The sequence below is a fragment of the Hyperoodon ampullatus genome (assembly GCF_949752795.1).
Source record: "Hyperoodon ampullatus genome assembly, chromosome: 4".
NCBI lineage: Eukaryota > Metazoa > Chordata > Mammalia > Artiodactyla > Ziphiidae > Hyperoodon > Hyperoodon ampullatus.
The window spans coordinates 164,446,683-164,462,594 of NC_136917.1; the positions used below are offsets into that span (position 1 = coordinate 164,446,683).

Here is a 15,912-nt window from a genome sequence, read left to right on the forward strand (position 1 = left end):
CTCCATGCTGTCACAAATGGCAGGATTTTCTTTTTTATCATGGCTGAAAATCTTCCACTGCTGTATATCTTTTCTGTCTTCTTTCTTTCTGGAATAGTTTGGTGGGAAATTTTACAAATTAAGATAAATCTATATTATATCTGCACACACACACCACTTATTATATTGCAGTTTAGATCTGGAAATGTAAGTATTTATAGATACATAAAAAGGAAAGAGTATAGACAGGACCTCTGTTGAACCAAGACTATTTGAGAAGGATGTGTGACTTTCATGTGATAAAATGAGAGCTTGCACTTTTAATAGGACATCTGTATCAGTGCGGTGAAAGAGAGGGACATTGAACAAAAGCTGAAGCAAGTGATTAATGAATGGGACAACAAAACATTCACATTTGGCAGCTTTAAAACCCGTGGAGAGCTCTTCTTGAGAGGAGACAGTACATCGGAAATCATCGCCAACATGGAGGACAGCTTGATGTTACTGGGCTCCCTACTGGGCAACAGGTAGGAAAACCGTCCTTCTTTCCCCTGAGGTTTGAGAACCATAATAACAAACACTTCAAGGGAAATTAATTTAAAAAATGCAACAACACCCCTCGTACAATCTATTCAACATTAAAAGTACTTGTTTTAATTTTAGGCTTTGGCACGGCATGGATAATACTGTTTTTATTTCATTATCGTCTATTTGGGGGATGTGTCTGAGACCATCAGTTGCACAAAATCATGCGCCATGTAATTAGCCACTTGGATCTTGCCGAACATTTCAGCTTTGCTGCTGACAAGCCTCACTGCACAGCTGACAGCTCGACAGGCTCTAGATTCCAGAAGGAAAAGTATTCTGAATTTTAGAAAAATTACTTCGGAAACCTTTTTGTCAACACCTATGGACTAGAAACTCTTAGTTGTGTACACACTTTAATGAGATGACAGATTAAGATAGAGAATGAAGTAACTCATAAAGAGAAGTAAAACAGCACAGACCGATACCAGCCTAACATTTCTATTTGACAGTAGCAGCAGAGCTGTCATGCTTTGGATGTACGAGCCAGAGATGCATAAACTTAGATTTCTTTGGTTCAGTGCTTCCTCTTGTTCTTTTTGAAATAATTTTTTTGTTCACCAGGATTTTCTCAAATATATGGTAATTGTGTAAGTGTTTGAAATGAGTAATATAGAATATAAAATTAGGTCTTAGAGATTCAGACTATTGGTAACATTGAGTCTGAACTACTTAGAATTTGGTGAGTTTTAATGAATTTGGTTACTGGTCACACCCAACCAGAAATAAGGACAGATGGAAAATAACATACCCTATGGAGGTAGAAGAAGTACACATATACATTAAGTAGACATCGTCTGTGTTAGGAATGGGTAAACGTTTCTTACCAATGGCATTGAACCCACAGACAGAGTTGTATGAGGAACACATATTCAACAGAAATTTACGGAATACCTACCACGTGCCTTGTGGTCTTCTAGGTGCTGTGGTTAGAAGGGTGAATAAAACAAAGATCTCTGTTGCTATGGACCTATGTTCTTGTGAAAAGCATAAACAAACAAAAAACCCCAGAAAGATGTGTAGAATATTAAAGCAATCTGCTTAACACTTAAGAATATGGAAATTAAACTTTTATTCACTAATATGACTAATATTTGAGATGACTTCAAGCCCGTATCATGTTGGACTGGAGAGATCAAGAAAGGGTGAAGAAGGAGAAGAGGAAGAACAGCAAAAGGCAGTGCATCGTTTAGGAGTAGGGTTGTCCACACATAACAAAAGCACCACATACAACACCGCTTGAACAAGACTGAAGTTTATGTCTTTCTCAAGTAACAAAAGTCTCAAGGTTGATGGCTCAGGTAGGAGTGTGGACTCTACCTCATCCTCGGGGACCCAAGCCTTGTCTGGCTCGCTCTCCACCTTTTCCAGGTGTAGCCCTTCTCCTCCTTCCACCCCTTACATCCAATGCTGCTGCTCCCTTCCCATCCAGAAGAGTGGTTTTCAGACTTGGCTACACACTAGACACACCTAAGGAACTTAAAAAAATCCCAAAGCCTGGGCCACATCCCAGACTGATCGAATCAAAGTTCCTAGGGGTGGCATCCAGGCAGGTATTGGTAGGTTTTTTTGGTTGTTGTTGTTTGTTTTAAGGTATTGGTGGTTTTTAATATTTATTGGATGATTAGAATGTGCAGCTAGGGTTGAGAAGTATTGATGTGGAGCTTAATTCCGGGACTGCGCATTGCTGCAAAGGAGGCTGGGAAATTCAGTATTTTAACTGGGCAGCTATGAGTCTAGGTAGAAATGGGGGTCTATATCTAAAGAAGAAGGAGGAAAAGATATTGGGGGACCACTGTCTGTTTCTGCCTTCACGAGGAAAAAGGGAAGATAGATTAACTGTGAGAGAGGAAGAAAAGTGGCTCTCAGGCTTTATGTGTATACACGCAGAAAGCCTCATTCATACATGTACACACAGACATGAGTGCGTGGACAGGGGTGGATGGGAAGTTGGAAGGAGGCTCAGAAGAGGGCAGGCTAAAGAGAGAGTCCAGATAGTATCATATTTGAAAACTGAATTTGATGTTCGTCCCTGCCAACGGCTCTGTAATGGCTCCACATTACATGAAAAACAAGAGACTCCATGGAATAGGCACAGAAGCTCAGTGGAGAGAATGTTATTCCCTTGGCGACAGCAACAGTGACCAGAATGATACTGTTCCAGCAGCTGGGTGGAGTCAAGTCTAATGCTTGATCTGCTCCTTAGATGATACATCTCCCACTTCTCTATGCCCTGGATCAAAAGGGAAAAGTCAGTTTAACAATGCCCAGTATATGGTGATGAATGAATCACTTGGTAGCGTCATTTTAAAAGCCAGCAACATAGTCAAAGTTGTAAAGAAATAGGTGAAAATCAGGATTTTTTAAAAACCTCTTTAGTTTGAAAACAACAACAATAAAAACAAAACACTAAAAAACCAAATTCTGAATGTATTTCTCATTTTAGGTACAATATGCCATTCAAAGGCCAGATTCAAAAGTGGGTGCAATACCTTTCCAACTCAACAGACATCATTGAGAATTGGATGATGGTGCAAAACTTGTGGATTTACTTAGAAGCTGTCTTTGTAGGAGGAGACATTGCCAAGCAGCTTCCCAAGGTCTTAGAAATTTCTTTATGATTTCATTCGGTTTTTAAACTTAGAGAGCTATCTAATAACTCAGAATGCCCTTAAAAATGCAATAAATTTCAACCTCTATCGAGCCACGCCTTCGCCAATCTTTTGGTTGTTGCTGTCAAGCTGTTCTTCAAAGAGAGAGAGGGTAATTGTGGAAAAGAGGGGTGTGAAAATGAGAGGAAGAATGCTTCAAAACGGTGAGGTTTTATAGGAAATGGAGGGTTAAAAAACAAAGAATGAATGCCTGCATAATTGATATACTTCTTCAGATAATTTGAAGGTGGAACTTGGAACAGTGCAGAATTACAGAGTGGTTATCTTGACAGTGGTAGGATAGTTTGTTCTCTACTACTGACAGTTTAAAATAACTCACACTCTACAATATACCCAATTATATCTGTACTGTAAAATGGGGTGGAAATCTGCAAGGAAAAACTCAAGGATTCTTATCCAATTACCTTAAATTGTTTGCTAAATTATAACGTGTTAACAATAAATTTGAGTTTTAGAAGCATGATTATGTTGAGTGTTCTCTTCACTTAGGTTCCCTCAGCTTTCTCTTTGGTTAGTTTTCAGTTTAATTATAGAGGGCAGACCCGTTAGCCGATTTATTTTTTGGCTACCAGTGAAATGTATCCATACATTATAATTTTAGGTATTTATTTTTCATTTATATTTGGGCGTGTTTTTCTGCTTGATGGGAAAAGGGTCTCAAATTGGACTTAATGGAAACTTTCACATACAATATTGAAGGAGCTAGGTGGAGTTTCTTGCTCTCATGTTTGATAGTATGTGCTCATTGGTAAAATATAGAAAGTTTTAAGGAAGAAAATCACAATTATTCCTACTCTCTCAAATTAATCTGCACATTTTCCATTTTTCCTAAAAAATCTAGTTTTAAAAATTTCAGAATATTAGGGTCACACTATAATTAATTTTGTATCTTATTTTTATTTATTTATTTATTTATTTATTTTTTTGTGGTACGTGGGCCTCTCACTATTGTGGCCTCTCCCATTGCGGAGCACAGGCTCTGGACACGCAGGCTCAGTGGCCATGGCTCACGGGCCCAGCTGCTCCATGGCATGTGGGATCTTCCTGGACCGGGACATGAACCCGTGTCCCCTGCATCGGTAGGCAGACTCTCAACCACTGCACCACCAGGGAAGCCCTGTATCTTATTTTTAAATGTTTGTTTTCTAAATACACAAATAATTCAATGCTCAGTGTAGAAAACTTGAAAAACATAAGATTCACTTAATTTGGAGGTAATTGAAAACAGTTGGGAGGGTGCTTTTCTCCCAAATTATCTTGTGTTGTATTATTATTATTTTTTAAAATATTTATTGGACTATAGTTGATTTACAGTGTTATGTTAGTTTCAGGTATACAGCAAAGTGAATCAATTATACGTATACATATATCCACTCTTTTTTTAGATTCTTTTCCCATATAGGCCATTACAGTGTATTGAGTAGAATTCCCTGTGCTATACAGTAGGTTCTTATTAGTTATCTATTATATGTAGTAGAGTGTATATGTCAATCCCAATCTCCCAATTTGTATTATTATTTTTATACCTGCTTCCTGCTTTTAGTTAACATAATGTCAGTCCCAAGGTTGAGCTAAAGATTCTTATTTAAGGAAGGGGGTGCTATGGTGCAAAAGGCCCAAGGAGAATTGAAATAGAACATGTGTGATATTTCATGTATGCACAGGGTATCCAGAACGGTTAGAAGTCTGACCTCAGTGGGAGGTATGTGAGACACTATGTCCTTGGGATCACAGACGTGTCCAAGTGTGCTTTGTTACCTTGTGCTCATAGGAGGCCAAGCGCTTTTCCAACATAGATAAATCCTGGGTGAAGATCATGACTCGGGCACATGAGATGCCCAGTGTGGTTCAGTGTTGTGTTGGAGATGAAACCATGGGGCAGCTGTTACCACACTTGCTGGACCAGTTGGAAATCTGCCAGAAATCCCTTACTGGGTAAGTTCACTGAAAGCATCCTAGAAATGAAAGGGACCAGAGACACGAGACAGGAGTAGCCAAATGGGTGTTCTTTTGCTTAGACTCAATTCATGTCTAACGTTGTGGCATAGATAAAACTGATAGTTTGGAGCCTTATTGTCTCTCCAAGCAGTTACTAGATTTTCTCTGATGTTTAAATTATAGGCTTTATGGCTTCTTCCATCATTGGGACAAGAGCTTGTAAATATTCTCATACAGTCCTTGTTTTTAAAATTAATATACCTGTTTTTCTGATCTCCTTCTTGGATAAACATCTGAAGAAGCAAAATATTTCATTATACTCAACCGAGAACAATATGAACAGTGTGTAGTATACACAAGCAGTCAAGATTATACAAAAATGAGAGCCTAATCTAATACCTAGCAATATACACTGACACACCCACACCCACACCCACACTTACATATATGGAGGCTGGAGGAACTCCAAGAGCAATAAATAATTTTCTTGCTCTTTGGCTAATCACGATAAAATCACTAAGTAGAAATATGTTAAATATGGAAACAAAAGTGCAGCAAAAGTAGGGTGATGACAGGTAGAACAAACATTCACTGGGTTTTTGTAACTCCTCGAGGCAGAGAACAGTGTCAAGACCCTTCCTTCCATGCAGCTGGATTTTGTTTCTGCTTCAGTGATAGATTCATTGGATTCTTTTAAGATACAATCCTAAGAATTGGAATTGTCAGCCTTTAGCTGACATAGCACTGTGCTTGCAAATAAAATAAAACAAACACAAAACTGAAAGACTCCCTGTGTGTAAATTTTCCTGTCTTCTACAAAGAAAGTACAAATATTTCCAGATTAAGTCAAATGTATACATTATACTTGTGAAAAATGAGGAAATTCTATAAATTTTTGAAAAAAGTCTCCCAATCAGAATAGGGACTCCCACTTGGCAAAATTAGTAATAAAAACAAAAACACAGAAAAAAACAAAAACATTGAACAATGTGGGAAAATTAGATTCTCTCAAAGTCTTTTCCCTTTTTCGCATCCAGATTAATTTATTCCTAGAAAGCCCTGTCTTGTGTGCTTATGAAGCTTATCTTTTCCTCCCCACTTAGGTACTTGGAGAAAAAACGGCTTTGCTTTCCTCGGTTCTTCTTCGTCTCGGACCCCGCTCTTCTGGAGATTCTGGGGCAGGCATCAGACACACACACCATACAGGCCCATTTGCTGAATGTGTTTGACAACATCAAAACGGTCAAGTTCCATGAAAAGGTTTGCCTAATTCTAATTGCTGGCCAGCAATTTACGTATCTTAGAATCTCAACTGTCTTTATTAAATTGCTCTCCAATAGTGTTTACAAAGATTTACTTCCCTGTCCATTAAGTATCACCCGATGACTAAAAAGATACTTTTGGGCCCAATTTACCTTCAGAACTATGTGACTTCTTAATATCCAAAGTGTAAATTTGAATAACAAATAGTTTAAATGTGATTAGGAATGCTTCGTATGTAGCATTCATAGCTTCACATGCCAAGTTAACTGTTTAGAAATTCAACAAAACAAAGGAACAAATTGCTCATCAAATAGTGCCTTGACTGAACAGAATTGCCACAGTGACTTGATTGTTTTAATCAGGCTTCAGATGTTTTTGGCATGATGGTCCTCCATGTTTTTCATCCTACTCCATTGAAAACCTTTTCTTTCCTATTTTTTTAAATTAATTTATTTATTTTTGACTGCATTGGGCCTTCGCCACTGTCTGCGGGTCTTCCATAGTTGTGGCAAGCGGGGGCCACCCTTCGCTGTGGTGCATAGGCTTTCCATCCTGGTTGCCTCTCTTGTTGCAGAACACAGGCTCTAGGCATGTGGGCTTCAGTAGTTGTGGTGCACAGCCTCCGTAGTTGTGGCGCACGGGCTTAGTTGCTCTGTGGCATGTGGGATCTTCCCAAACCAGGGCTTGAACCCGTGTCCCCTGCATCGGCAGGCAGACTCCCAACCACTGCGCCACCAGGGAAGTCCCTCCTTTTTTTTTTAAACACTCCCAACAATTTCTAGAATCATGGAGTTGTATGGGACCCAAAAGAAGTTATCCAACATGAGGAAGACTATACATTTGCCCAGCTGCCAGAAGATGTTGTCTAATCTACCCCTTTACCCCAAATTCCCTAAAAAAGTGACCCTTCCAGTTGGATAACATATTCAGTTCCCTTATGGTGTTTCATACAAACCTTAGTATCATTTATTTATTCATCCCAGAATGCAACTTGCATCTGTTGAGCAAATACCATGGACTAGATGTTGTGCTTAACAATGGGAATGTACCATCCTCAGGGATCTCATGCTCTGGTGGGGTCTACAGAGTGCAGCTTGTGCAGTGGTAGAGCTAGTCCACTGGAGGCCATTCAAAGCCAGTCATTTAAGTTCAAGCCCCTCACTGTGTGCCAGGCATGATGCCAGTCCTGGGGTTCCAAGGAAGAATATATCACAATCCATACTGCAGTTGTTTTTATGCAGTACAACATTCAAGAGAAATTTGGCAATTAAGCCATCGATATTTTTGACTTGCTGTGTTTGTGTGATGCACAAGGAGCATGGAAATGCCCACCAGGGAGCCCTAACCTGGGTGTAAGAGAAAGCTTCTGCAGGAGAATGTGGTGTTTGAACTGATTTTTTGAAGGTGGGTGGAACATAACCAGGCAAGTGGGGAAGGGGCGCACAGTCTGGCCAGAGGAAGGTCAAGTGCAACAGCCCGGAGGTGTGGGCAGTCTAGGATGTCAGAAGTGTGGGTATGTGAGGGAGTGTATTACTTTCCTAGGGCTTCCATGGATTAAAACAACAGAAAATTATTGGTGTTGGCAGGGTTGGTTCCGACCAGAGGTGTTGACAGGGTTGGTTCCGACCGGAGGCTCTGCAGGAGAGTCTATTTAGTGCCTGTCTCCTAGTTCCCACTAGTGGTCAGCAATCCTTGGTGTTCCTTGTCTTGCAGACACATCAATTTGATCTCCACCTTTGTCTTCACTTGACATTCTCCTTGTGTGTCTGTGTCTAAATTTCCTTCTTCTTCTAAGGTAATTGGATTTGGGTCCACCAGCATCCAAGATGACCTCATCTTAACTTGATTGCACCTTCAAACACCCCATTTCCAAATCAGGTCCCACTCACAGGTACTAGGGGTTGGGGCTTCAATATATATTTTTGGAGGAGACAATTTAACCCATAACATGGGGTGACGAGCAAAGGGAAAAGAGGGAGAAGGAGGCATGGACCATATTCCAGAAGGTCAAGTGCATCACACTATGGAATGTACTTCATCATGAACGTGACAAAGGGTGTGGGAGGTTTTCAGCAGAGCAGTGACCTGATTTGTGTTTTAGAAAGAGCCTCTGGCTCAGAGTAGGAGGCAGAATGGAAGGGGGCAAGGAAACCAATTTCGAAAGTGATTGCAAAGTCAGGATGGAAAAGGCCGAGTTGCTACAACAAAGGGGGTGGGTGGAGAGAAAGAGAACACCGTATGGATTGAATGGTTTAAAAATTGATCTTTCTGGGGCTTCCCTGGTGACGCAGTGGTTGAGAGCCCGCCTGCTGATGCAAGGGACACAGGTTCGTGCCCTGGTCCGGGAAGATCCCACATGCCGCGGAGCGGCTGGGCCCGTGAGCCATGGCCACTGAGCCTGCGTGTCTGGAGCCTGTGCTCCGCAATGGGAGAGGCCACAACAGTGAGAGGCCCGCGTACCGCAAAAAAAAAAAAAAAAAAAAAATTGATCTTTCTTGTAGATCTACTGGATGCATGGGTTGAAAGAGGGCATTGAGTTACCCAGGAAGTTCTTCTTGATGTTTTCCTCAAATCCTTCTGCTTTAGCACCAGGACTTCATCGTCCTAGAGTGAAGCTTCTTATTGTCTGATTGTACATTGAAAATAATTGACACTTCCTCATTTTCAGCCTCTGTTCCTAGCAATAACTTCTTAAAAATAAATAACATTGCTTTTTTTTTTTTTTTCTTGTCGCTGTTCCTACCATAAGGTTTCTACAGCTAGGGGCAGACCCTGGTTTTGTGGGTCCTAAATCTTATAAAATTATAAATACAAACTTATATTCAGGACCTAGAAGGGTCTGTGCAAGTGAGGGGCCCTGAAACTTAAGGCTCATTAGCTTCTTGGTAGATCACTTCTGTGGACAACTAAGGAGGATTTCATTAATACAGACTAAATCTGGGCCCAAGGGAACAATATTCCACTTACTAGAGAACAAAACAACAACAAACATTTGCATTTACTTTATAGTTTGCATCACAGTTGTTCCTTGGTGTCTATGGGGAGGATTGGTTCCAGGACCCCAGCAGATACCAACATCTGTGGAGGCTTAAGTCTCATATAAAATACTGTAATATTTGGATATACCTACACATGGTTTCTAGATTACTTATAATACAATACAATGTAAAGGTTATGTAAATAGTTGCCAGCATGTGGCAAATTCAAGTTTTGCTTTTTGGAACTTTCTGGAATTTTTTTTTCAAGTATTGATCAGAGGTTGGTTGAGTTTGTGGATTCAGAAACCGTGGATATGGAGGGCCAACTGTATTTTGTATAACTGGCATGAGTGTCCTGTAAGGTGAGTTGGGAAGTAGGACAGGCATGATTTTTAATGACTGAATGGAAGCAAGAAATATAGTCTCCGAGATGTGTCTTCCAACATTGGAAGGTCAGTGAATAGCACAGCACCATTTGAACCATATTTTAGAACTCCAAATACTCCACATATTCTCATTATGCCATATTGCATGGAAATTGAAGTGAAATGACCAGGCTAGGAGCTGGGTTTGCATTAGAATATATTATGTGCAACCAACAGCTCCTGTAAAGAGCACAATGTTTAGTATAGAATTGGAATTGCCTTGTGAGATGTTTGCATTGATCATTTTGACCAGGTCATTGCTAATGTCAACTTGATAATCTCGTGGTGTGGATGACAGGGTCTTAGAGATTTCATCTTGGGAAACTTTAGAGATTTTTTTGATTACAACATTTGTATTGAACATTTCTCTTAGAAAACAAGTTTTCCCCTCTCCAGTATAGACTATTTGAAATTGATTTAGTATTCCCTTTTCGATTTCATGGATAGCTTTTTAAAAAATTGTTTTGGAATTGATTTTATATCATACTTTGCCTTTTATTTTATAAAATGTGGCTTAACTTTCTACAGGAAGGATAACATTGACAAGAGGGCAATGGAGGAATTCATTCTTTGTGTAAATATAGCTTCTTTTTGGGCTTCTAACACAGATCTATGATCGCATTCTGTCAGTTTCCTCTCGAGAGGGTGAGACGATTGAATTGGATAAACCCGTGATGGCAGAGGGCAATGTGGAAGTTTGGCTTAATTCTCTCTTGGAGGAATCTCAGGCCTCATTACATCTTGTGATTCGCCAGGCAGCTGCAAATATTCAAGAAACAAGTTTCCAACTGATTGAATTTCTTTCTTCCTTCCCTGCTCAGGTCAGTGTATTGAAATTGGAAAGTATTTTTTATAGAATAGTCATTTTAGATCTCAGATATTGTCTATTGTAAACTACACAACTGCCTATAGTTTAACTCTAGACCAATATTAAGATTTTCATTAGGATTTGTTAAATATAGATAAGCTTAAATATTTCAACTACAGATTATTTGGTGTTATGTATCTGTATCTATACATATATATTTATAAATATACATATATTTGTGCTGAGATATTTGATATGTTTTCTTTAACTTAAAATATTTTTTTTCCTACTGAATCTCTTCAGTACATAAATCATAAAATGTACTGAGTGTGTTTTACCAGAAAAATATTTCAGCAATAAAATACAGAAAATGATGTTTTCTTAGTCATGTGATCAATAGAGATTTTGCGTCTACTATGTGTAAACCCTGTGTTAGTTTGGGGAAAGTAGGTTTAAGACGTATTCTTTCCGAACCAGTAACTTAAAATCTGTCTAGGGAGAAATATGACTTAGAATGAGAAGAAAAAACTGTAGACATGTCATGAGGCTGTATATACTTAATTGTCAGGTAAACAATATGAATAGGGTCTCCATAGGTTTTGAAACAACCCATCAAGTTGATGTAATCAAGGATGGCCTGACATTTGCATAATAATCACAGCTGTTTACTATATTGTGATTTCTATATAAGTATATTCATATGCCATACGCACTCATAAAGCCTTCTTTATTTCCATAAGGTTGGATTATTAGGAATTCAAATGATATGGACACGGGATTCAGAAGAGGCTCTTAGAAATGCCAAGTTTGATAAAAAAATCATGCAGAAAACCAGTCAGTCTTTCCTGGAGCTACTGAACACATTGATAGACATGACAACCAAGGATCTGAGTTCCGTGGAACGAGTTAAATATGAGACTTTGATTACTATTCATGTGCACCAAAGAGATATCTTTGATGACCTGGTAAATGCTTTACAAATGCTGTGGCATATACAGAAAAGTGAATAGTAGAAACTATCTTTGTTTACCCACTGGGAATAGTTTGAATGAATTCAAAGAAAAGGTAAAATTCAGGCAAAGAAGCATCTTCATGATGAGAGATTGTCAGACTTTCTTTTCAGTCTTTAGCTGAAATTTCAGCTCTTTTCCAATGATCTCGGCTAAGGTGTTATGGAGTCAATTAGACCTTATTTTAAAATTCTTTATGTGATCATTGTTAATGCTGAAATGTCATGTAGCATCTTGAAAATCTTTTATTTGTCTTGTGCTCCTTTTGGTTATTAGATTGAAGATGACCAGTTTCTTGCTACAGAAATAATAAGTGATATTGCTAGTAGAACTGCTTAGTAGTTCCTTTAAGGCTCTTCATAAATCACAGCTTTAACAAGTTTTGCTACATTTTATGTCATTGATTGCAAATGGTCTTCCCTAATATAGTTTGTGACATTCAGGAGACATGCGGATTTTGCCTTTAAAGAAAGAACAGGGATGGAAAAGGGAGTTTTGTAGCTACAGAAAATAGGAAATGGGAAAAGAAATGATATTTGTCCTCTACTATAAAATACAATATTAGATAACAGGCATGAAGCTCTTATTTTCATAATAATTTTCTGGATCGTGTCTCACCCCGTTATTTAAAAAAGATTATGAAAGATTGGTTCTGATGTAATGGAAATAAAGGCAACGCATTCAAGCTGTTATGTGCTAATCTCCTCTCTTGATAGTTAGGCACACTGTTTGCCTCAATGAGAAATAAAGGGCTCAGGGTAGTTTTAGATTTCTTATTTGTCAAAGAAAAATGATTAAAGTGGCTTAAAATTTTGGTTAAAAATATTCAGACAAAAGCATTGCTGGGCAATAACCTGCCATTTAGATGTTAGAAATTTTGGCCTGCTGCAAATCCTAGGAAGGGTAATTAACGGATTAAAAAAAAAACCCCAAGAATGTACTTTATCATAATCATAAGAGATGACTTTTTTTTCCTAATGAGATTGTTTAGTTCTATCTTTGTAAGCCAAATGTGTTTTTTCATAGGTTGTATTTCATGGTTAGGACTGTGGTATTGGACATTTAAGGGTGAAATTTAAGAAATGAACACCTTCCTCTTAAAATAGATCACGTTATTTAAATTGAGGGCCACAATTAGTTTCTCTTAACTTCTCCTTTTCTCATATCGTTGAAAGTATCTTTTTTTGCTGATCAATAAATGAATGGGTTGGATGGTGATGTAGTTGACATCTCCCAAGTAGTTGGGCTGTCTTTGCGTTCCATTAACTTCACATTATGATCTACCTGAATGCTAATGCATATCGTTAATAAGCGGTTCTCATCTCAGTTTTAACACATACCTTTTGCATTTCAGTGTCACATGCATATCAAGAGCCCTACAGACTTTGAGTGGCTGAAACAGTGCAGATTTTATTTTAACGAAGATTCCGACAAGATGATGATTCACATCACAGATGTGCCGTTCATATACCAGAATGAGTTTGTAGGCTGCACTGACAGGCTCGTTATAACTCCCCTCACAGACAGGTGATGGAAGGGTTCTGTGAATCCTCAACCTCTCCCTCCTCCACCCCCAACCTTCTAATTCTCTCCAGGTGCTCAAGGGATTTTTGGCTGACGGTCTCTTTAGGGTTTACAGGCTCTTTTATATTAAAGTCTTCGAAATATGGTATGTTTAGCTTTACACACATGTCTTCACATGGAATTTAGTAGGTTTGTGACTAAAACAGACTTTGCTTCCTTGCCTTCAGTCTTATAGAGTCTAAGTTTAAATGACCTCCGTGGACATCAAATGGGAAAAAAGCGAATTAATCGCTATGTATCAATAGGTGCAAATCACCATGGGCTTTGAGGGCTGCTTTAGGGAACTGTGGCACTTATTGTCATTACAGAGATAATAAAGTGGTTTTTTAGCAGGAAAGAAATTGAGTATGAACATTGGTGAATCGTGATGGAGAGGACATTGACCGGTCCTGCCCTCTGCCTTTTACCAACTGTGTTAGCCAGAGCCGCCATGCAGTTTCCCTGGACTCAGTTTCCTCATCTGTAAGATGTACTAGGTTATCTCCAGGGGTCCTTCCTCCATGGCTAATAGCCTGTAATTCACTTAGTTTAATTTGAGCTTTGTGGCATCAGCTAATTGTATATGTGCTATTCAGGGATGCTTTGAATACTTACGTTGGACAAAATGGCTGAGTGTTAAAATCAACATTGGGCCTAAGGAGAAGCTAAAGCTGAATATCAATCATTTTCACAGGATGAACCCCTGGGCTATTAGATTGAAAATATTATCGGACAAAGTATAAAAGTTTGAGGTAATAGCCCTGTCTGTGAGATTTTTCCCTCCGCTCAGTTGTGATACTGAATGAAATGCTCACTTTTACCTGAGGATTGAGGAATAGCAGAAGATTTTACTGTCCTTTTCCCCTCACATTTTCTTTGTCTTCATACACTCCATATTCCTTCTTATGTCTCATTAAAGATGATTTCTTTTTTTCTTTTTTAAATTTTTTTTGGAGTTTAGTTCATTTATAGATGTTAGTTTCAGGTGTACAGCAAAGTGAATTAGTTGTACATAAACATATATCCACTCTTTTTTTAGATTCTTTTCCATATAGGCCGTTACAGAGTACTGAGTAGACTTCCCTGTGCTACACACTAGGTTCTTATTAGTTATCTATTTTATATATGTCAATAGTAGTGTGTGTATATCAATCCCAATCTCCCAATTTATCCCTCCCCCCCATATCCCCTGGTAACCATATATTTATTTTCCACAAAAGATGGTTTCTACTGGATGCTTTTGGACGTCTTTTTGGAGTTGTTCTCTTTGTTTTGAAGTGCAGAGGTGAATAATGACAAAATGTGGAGAATTCCTTGAAACACTTGTAACAGCGATTTCACACCTTCTCTCCTTCCAAACCTCAAGCATTCCCCTCCCTTCCTCTCTCGACCGAAGGCCCCATTTCCCGTTTTACTGAGAAGATAGATGCTACCACAGGAGAGGATCTGCACTCATTCCCCACCATCATGTCTGCCAACCAAGCCCCTATGCTTATGCTGTCCACTTTCTCTTCTGGTTTTAGGGATGGATTTTGTGCTGCCATCCAAAGCCAACACCTTCCACTGAAACAGTTATTTTCTCTCTGGGAGCATCGTCAATTTTCACTTCACTGAATCATTCTCATCAACGTACAATGTGCTATAACGGCTTCCAGAAAGGAAATCCTACCGCGAATCCTCTAGTTTCCCTCCCATTTCTGTACTCCCATCAAAACGCCTCAAAATCACATTTTTTTCTATCTATTTTACCTTGAATTCACACCATTCAGGTTCTATAGATTAGTTTTCTGTTGCTTTCATAACAGATGACCACACGTTTAGAAGCTTAAACAACACGAATTATTTCACAGTTGCATACATCAGAAATGTGGCGCACACCTTGTTGGACTAACATCAGGTGTCAGCAGGACTGTGGTCCCTCCTGGAGTCTCTAGGGGAGAATCTGCTTTTTGTTTTTTAGTTTGTTGGCAGAATTCTTTTTCTTGTGGTTGCAGGACCTATGTCCCCACTTCCCTGCGGACTGTCAGCTGAGGTCTGTACCCAGCATCTGAAGGCTGCCGTACTCCTTGGCTTGTGGCCCCTTCCTTCATCTTCACAGTCACAACCATGGGTTGAGGCTCCTTCATGCTTCCAGTCTCTTTTCCTTTTCCCGTCTCATGTCTCTGACCCAGTCTTCCGCCTCCCTCTTCCCCTTTTAAGGACTTATGAGATTAGATGGGGTCCACTGCGTAATCCAGGATAATCTCCCCATCTCAAGGCCTTTCACATTAATTGCATCTGCAAAGTCCCTTTAGCTGTGTAAGGTAACATATTTACAAGTTCCAGGGATTGGGATGTGGATATCTTTGGGGGACCATTATTCTGCCCATCACACTTTCTTCCCCCGAGTAGGGCAGTCACCCAGATCCTCATGTTGCTAAAGCCAATGATCATTTCTAGTTCTGACCTTCCTTGACTAGTCAGCAGCATTTGCATAGGTGATCGCTATCTCCTTTTTGATACATTTTCTTCATGTGGCTTCCAGGACACAACATTCACCTAGTTCCTCTTGTTCTGGTTGTCCCTTCATACCGTCTCCTACTGGTTCCTCTTCAGCTTCTTGACCCCTAATCACTGAACGCACCAAGGCTCTTCTCCATCATTCACTCCTCAGGTGATCTCACATGGCTTTAAATATCATCTAGATGTGGA

At 39.3% G+C, this 15,912-nt stretch overlaps 1 protein-coding gene across 1 annotated transcript in view; it reads left to right on the forward strand.

Moving 5' to 3' along the window:
* DNAH5 (dynein axonemal heavy chain 5) overlaps positions 1–15,912 on the forward strand; it is a gene marked incomplete at its 3' end in the record, with an annotated part of 240,126 nt that overhangs the window by 86,811 nt on the left and 137,403 nt on the right. Inside the window, exons 29-35 of the mRNA XM_079701862.1 lie at positions 307–506; positions 3,011–3,164; positions 5,008–5,171; positions 6,278–6,434; positions 10,449–10,661; positions 11,389–11,613; positions 13,013–13,185. Of these exons, the coding sequence (XP_079557988.1) occupies positions 307–506; positions 3,011–3,164; positions 5,008–5,171; positions 6,278–6,434; positions 10,449–10,661; positions 11,389–11,613; positions 13,013–13,185 (1,286 nt within the window). The remainder of the gene's footprint in view (positions 1–306; positions 507–3,010; positions 3,165–5,007; positions 5,172–6,277; positions 6,435–10,448; positions 10,662–11,388; positions 11,614–13,012; positions 13,186–15,912) is intronic.